Source organism: Vicugna pacos, chromosome 6 (assembly GCF_048564905.1).
Source record: "Vicugna pacos chromosome 6, VicPac4, whole genome shotgun sequence".
NCBI lineage: Eukaryota > Metazoa > Chordata > Mammalia > Artiodactyla > Camelidae > Vicugna > Vicugna pacos.
The window spans coordinates 23,249,388-23,254,989 of record NC_132992.1 but is presented as its reverse complement, the minus strand read 5'-3'; the positions used below and the strand labels follow the sequence as shown (position 1 = coordinate 23,254,989).

General features: G+C 52.6%; 1 protein-coding gene across 1 annotated transcript; it reads right to left on the bottom strand.

The window, feature by feature from the left end:
* Window positions 1–2,058: 2,058 nt before the first annotated feature.
* Window positions 2,059–4,148, bottom strand: RHOV (ras homolog family member V). The gene is made up of 3 exons (XM_072962659.1): window positions 3,829–4,148; window positions 3,572–3,630; window positions 2,059–3,375 (listed from the first exon to the last, which is right to left on the bottom strand). The coding sequence occupies exons 1-3, from the start codon at window positions 4,034–4,036 to the stop codon at window positions 2,932–2,934; spliced, it is 711 nt and encodes a 236-aa protein (XP_072818760.1). The 5' UTR covers window positions 4,037–4,148; the 3' UTR covers window positions 2,059–2,931.
* Window positions 4,149–5,602: the final 1,454 nt, after the last annotated feature.

The following is a 5,602-nucleotide window of genomic DNA, read 5'->3' as shown; positions in this document are numbered from 1 at the left end:
TAGAGAAAAAAAGGCAAATGAAGGAGAGAGAGAGAGACTGTATTATAGAGAGAGAAGCAGAGTGAGATGGTGGGTTTGGAACCAGAGGTAACACCCTCTTGTTCTGCTGAGAATGGGGTCTCCGTGCCTCAGAGGAACTTGCCAGCAAGCCATTGCTCATAGGCCTGTCTCCAGACCTCAGTAACACAAACCTGGAGCTGAACTTGATCCTCTGGGTCACTAACACAGGTCCTGGAGAAGGGGGACTGACTGGAAGACGGCAAAAGAAGAAATGGGGCATTTTGGGGGTGGGGTGGGAGCACTTCCTAAACTAGAGGAAAAATCAAAGACTTGGAGTCAGAAGTAAGAATTTATTGAGGATCAGAGAGTGGGGATCACTGGAGCAAGCTGGCCTTGTCCTGGTTTGTGTCAGATTTGAGAAGGCCTGGAATGCCGTGCTGAGAGGCTGGGAGTCCATTGCAGGCAGTGAGAACTGGTAAGAGTCTTGAGTCAGGGAGGGGCCGGGCCGGCGTAGCGGCTTTAGCGGCGAGGCTGATCAGGCTTAGTGACCCAGCAGGAGAGGAGACAGAGTGACATGAATGTGCTGGTACCATCAGAGAATTAGAGAATGAGAGGCCCAAAGATCACCTGATTAGGCTTCCTCCCCCAACCCATGGCATCTCTACTGCCCCTTAGAGCAGTTTGAAAACCTCTAATCCAGTCTTTCATTTTGCAAATGAGGAAACAGGCACAGAAAAATTGCCTAAGGTCATGGTTGATGCTGGAGCCTGAACTTGAACCAGGGTCTCTGCCTCAGAGGGGAGTGTGTCAGGCTGGGTTGAGGTTAACAGCAGGCCATGGAACTGGGGCCCCCTCAAGACCTGGCTGCAGTGGTGCAGCTCAGCACCTCCACCCGCAGGGGCAAGGGGGCAACGGGAGACAAGGCTGGAACTCTGGGGGATGGGACCTGGTGGGGCAGGAGCTGGACAGTCTTGGCTGAAATTAAACTTGGGGATTATGTGAGGTTTCACTTGGCTAGGATTTCTGTCCCTCGGCATGCTCTCTCTCTCGCTCTCTCTCTCTCTCTCTCTCACACACACACACACACACACACACACACACAGCTGTAACTTCCTGCAGAGGGAGCAGGGCTGGGACAGAGGGTTCACCTGGCCCTCAGTTGCCTTAGCAGGTGTCGCAGGTGTGCCTTAGAAATCTCTCTCCACTTGAATAACACTTACCTATGTACCAACTCAAGAATTTGTATAGCCACTTAGTAATATTTCACTTGAGATACTACCTTTCTTCTCTGAGTCTCTTTCCTTATGGGTAAAATAGTGGTTTCCCCACCTCCACTCCCATCCCAAAAGGGCCCTTTAAAGTTCCTTCCAGCTCCACTTCCAGAAGATGTTCTCTGGATTCCTGCTCTTCCCCAAGTCCTCACTCAATGAACACTCCCTCCCAAAGGATTTCTGGGACTAAACTTCTATTTAAATTACTGACAACTGGCTCCCTGACCTTCACTAGGTCCTTATGTGGACTTTAAGTGCCAAGGCTGAAGACTGGGTCCAATCAACCCAAGTCCAAGAAGTTTGGTCAGTGGCTGAGGTTTAAGCTGTATGAGGTTAACTTCATTCTCAGGGTCTGAACCAGGGGGGTCCCCCAACCTGAGACCCTGGGCCCTATGGACTGTTGGAAGGAATAGAGCAGGAAGGTTAGAGGGCTCAGGGTTGCCCCAGAGCCCAGTGCTGAGCAATGTGCTCTAGAAGGGAGGGGGAGAGGGGAGGGGCACCACCCGCCCGGTGAGGTCATGGGAAAGCAGCTCTGGCGCTGACACCTGGGGAAACCCGTTTCCAGGCTGCTTCCCACGCTAGCTCTCCTGGGAACCAGCTAAGCCCCAAGTGGGGAGCCCCAAACCTGCCCCCTAGTCCAGTTCCCATCACACTGTCCCATCTAGTCCAGCCCCCATCTTTCAATCTAGCTTCATTACTTTGGTACCCAACCCGTCTCTATCTTAACTGTTGGGCCTTGAAGGAGCAATGTACTGACCGCTCCAGGAAATAACACTGAGACAGCGGCTTCAGAAATGTAAGGCTTTATTTGTAGACTCCACACTGCCCTACCTTCTAGGCGGTGACCTTGGAGAAAGCCCCATCTTCCTCCGGGCTCCAGTTTGCAGCTACTTCCCTCCTCTTGCTGGGCTTTGCCTCTCACTTCCTGCCCAACTCCTGGCCCAGCCAGTCTGGGCAGTGCCTAGGGAGCCCTGAGACCCAGTTCTTCCCAGGGACCAGCCCCGCCCTCCCCAACCTTGGGAGCTGAGGGCAGCCCAGGTGTCAGCTTTGCTCCTCAGCTGCCCCACTTCTCTGCTCTCATTCTTCTTCCTTCCAAGCCTAGCCCTCTGCTCTACCTCCTCCTCCCCAACCTGCCTCCAGTCCCAAGGCTCCAAAGCTCCAAGGCTTCACTTTCTGCTCCCTCTCAACCTCTCACTGTCCTCTGTTGCACCCAATCCATCCTAAACTTCTTTCCAAATCTGGGCCGGACACCATCCAGCCCTCCAAGATGCCCAGCTGTTCCCCAGGCTTTTCCTCACCCCTGTGCCAAGGAGGGGGTGGGGACCAGCACGAGGGCCTGTGATAAGAAACTGGGAATTGGATCCCAAACTGCTTGGAGGTGGCTGACACTATCAGGATCATTTTATGAAAATCAAAGTACTGGGATTTCTCTGTGAGCCTTGTCCACAGAAATCCAAGTCAGAGCCTTCCCTCCTCCAGGATGGAGGCTCACCCTGGCATGTAAGAGTGGGCAGTTGGAGGCCCGTGTCTCCAGTGTTCAGACGGGAACTGAGTCCTATGGGGTGGCCTGGCCTTGCCAGCAGAGCCATCCAAGACCCTGTGCCCCAGTTTCTAGCAGTCTGTGGCCGTTGGCCTACTGCTCGTTTGCTGCCATAGCCGTTCAAACAAAGCAGAAGAACTTCTTCCAGCGGCAGCGGGAGAGGGTACGCACACCTTTGGCATTCAGTTTCTTCTCCAGCCGGGCTTTGTGCTCGATGGCACTGAGAATGGCTGAGTCAAATACCTCCTTCAAGTTCTTTTGAGTCAAGGCTGAGCACTCCAGGTAGCAACAGGCCCGGATCTTCTCCGCCAGACCCTGAGCCTGGGGTTGGGGTACTGGGCCCTCCCGGCCACCCTGGTCCAGCTGAATCAGTACATTGACATCGTCCCTCAGGTCGGCTTGGGTGCCCACCAGCAGGACGGGAGCCTGCGGGTTGTGAGTGCGGATCTCCGGCAGCCATTTCTCTGTGATGTTTTGAAAGGAGCTGGGCTGCACCACGCTGAAGCAGGCCAGGAAGACATCCGTATCCGGGTAGCAGAGGGAGCGAAGGCGGTCAAAGTCTTCCTGGGATGGAAAGGCCAGGCCATTAGTAGGGTTATTCCCTGCCACCAGAATTGGGAATCCTCTTGTCACCTGGGGTTGGAGACTGAGACTCCTAACCAAGGGCCCAGGGCCTTTTTCATTCCTGATCCATCCAGGGCCCTCCCAGCCTCCAGCCCACCTCACCCCAGACCAGCAGAGGCCGCTCCCAATTTCTCACCTGTCCCGCTGTGTCCCAGAGCTCAATGCGCACAGGGGCTCCATCAACCAGGACTTGCACTGCAGGGGCGGGGCAGGGGATACCATGAGTTAGAAAGAGCGTTCCGGGTCCCACCAGGCCTCACCAGCGCCACCTCGAGGCCTGCTCCCGCCTCCCTCTCCGGGGACTTCGGTGCACTCGCGCCTCAGCGCGGGCCCCAGCCCCCGAGCGCGCAACCCTATCCTCAGCCACGCAGCCGCCAGGGCCGTTGAACGTACCGGAGAAGGTGTCCAGCGCCGTGGGCCGGTAGCGCGCGGGGTACCCATTGCAGGTGTAGCTGACGATGAGGCTGCTCTTGCCCACGGCGCCGTCGCCCACCAGCACGCACTTGATACCCAGCTCCGGGGACGCGCTGCCCCGCCGCGGGGGAGGGGTCGGGGCCCGGAGCGGGGACGACTCGGCCTCGCTCAGCTCCCGCGGGGGCATGGCCCGCTCCGGGGACAGCCCGGGACCAGGCTCCGCTGCGCTCGGGGAAGCAGGTTCCACAGGCTGCCTCTGACTGAATCCGCCGAAGCCCGGCGAGCCGGCCGGCTGCTGCCCGCGGGTATATGTCGGGCCCCGCCCACCTTATCTGCATATCCCGAGAGGCCTTCGACCCCGCCCACCCTCCGAGCTTCCTCCCGGACCTCCTCTGCAGGGCACCCCGCGAGGTCAGGCAATCTCTAACACCCGGAGGTAGAGAGGCAGGCGGAAAACTGACGCTCAGGGAATCACACAGGTACAAGGACAAAGAATCACCAAAATGAGGCAGATCTAGGTATCTTGGCAGAGAAAGATATCTAGGTTTATCGTTAGGAGGAAGAAGTAAGTTGCAGAACACATAATGTAACCTTTGGTTCAAATTAAAACAAAAACACTAGGCATATGTTTGTACGAGTCTAAAAAAGTCTGGATAATAATTTTATTAATTAAAGAATGATTTTTAAAAATATAAAGATCATGACAAGGCAGAAAATAAGCGTGAACAAAGCAGGCAGGAATATATTGTACTCCCTTACACAGAAGAGCTTCCTCAAGGCAGGCTTTAAACACCTTCATTCTGCTCCTCTAAAAGAATTCAGGATGTGGAGAAGCTAATTAGGGAAGATCTTCAAGGACAGTTCTCCAACTGAATATTTTCTAAACCCCAAAGTCTCTAATACTATCTTCATCATCATCATCAAAAGTACATAGCAATTACCCACTTGTTGATGCTGTTCTGGACCACCCACTGTCCTTGCCCTAGAAGGAGTTTACAGATAGAGACAAGATATCTCAGGTAGCCCTAGGAAGGTCACCAAGAGAGCAAGTGAATAGCTTGATGCTAATTTCGTCTCTTTATTGCAGCCACACCAAGTGACACTAGGCTCAGAATCCTTTCTCTGAATTCCAAGCCTGTACAAAGATCTCAACCTATACAAAGACCATTGAAAATACCTCATTCATGAGTTGTTGCAGTGAAAGTGTTGGGAGAGGAAGTGTTGTTAGTAGTGAATACTAAGAGATAATCCTATTTCTTACACAGTTGGTAGCATAAAAATCCGTAAGTTTTGGGGGAGGATATAGCTCAAGTGGTAGAGTGCATGCTTAGCATGCACAATGTCCTGGGTTCAATCCCCAATACCTCCATAAAAGAAAGAAAGAAATAAGAAAACCTAACTACCTCCCCCCGAAACAAACAAAGTGCAAAAAAAAAAAATCTGTAAGTTCAAATCTCTAAATCTCTTGGAAAAAGTCTCATGAGCCCTGATTTTTATTTATTTTACTTTTTCTTTGTTTCATTTTTTTTCATTGTTGGGCAAAAGTTGTTGAGGAGAACAACTAGAAAGTTGCTGATTTAACCATTAAAAGTTTGACTTGGGGAAATGGTAGGATCCCCATGATCTAAGTCTACATCCCAATGTCTGTATCCTACATTTCCTATGTCCAAATATCTGGGGTTGTTAATAATCCCTAATTATAGCCCCGATGACTTCTCAGATGTATCTATAGAAGTTTATTCATCTAGCAAGT

Excerpts from the sequence above, each read along its gene's own strand:
- RHOV (XM_072962659.1), bottom strand. The coding sequence starts at position 4,036 with ATGCCCCCGCGGGAGCTGAGCGAGGCCGAGTCGTCCCCGCTCCGGGCC. Across the intron at positions 3,631-3,828 it reads GGCGCTGGACACCTTCTCCG|TGCAAGTCCTGGTTGATGGA; the intron begins GTACGTTCAACG and ends CCGCCCCTGCAG. Across the intron at positions 3,376-3,571 it reads TCTGGGACACAGCGGGACAG|GAAGACTTTGACCGCCTTCG; the intron begins GTGAGAAATTGG and ends TTTCCATCCCAG.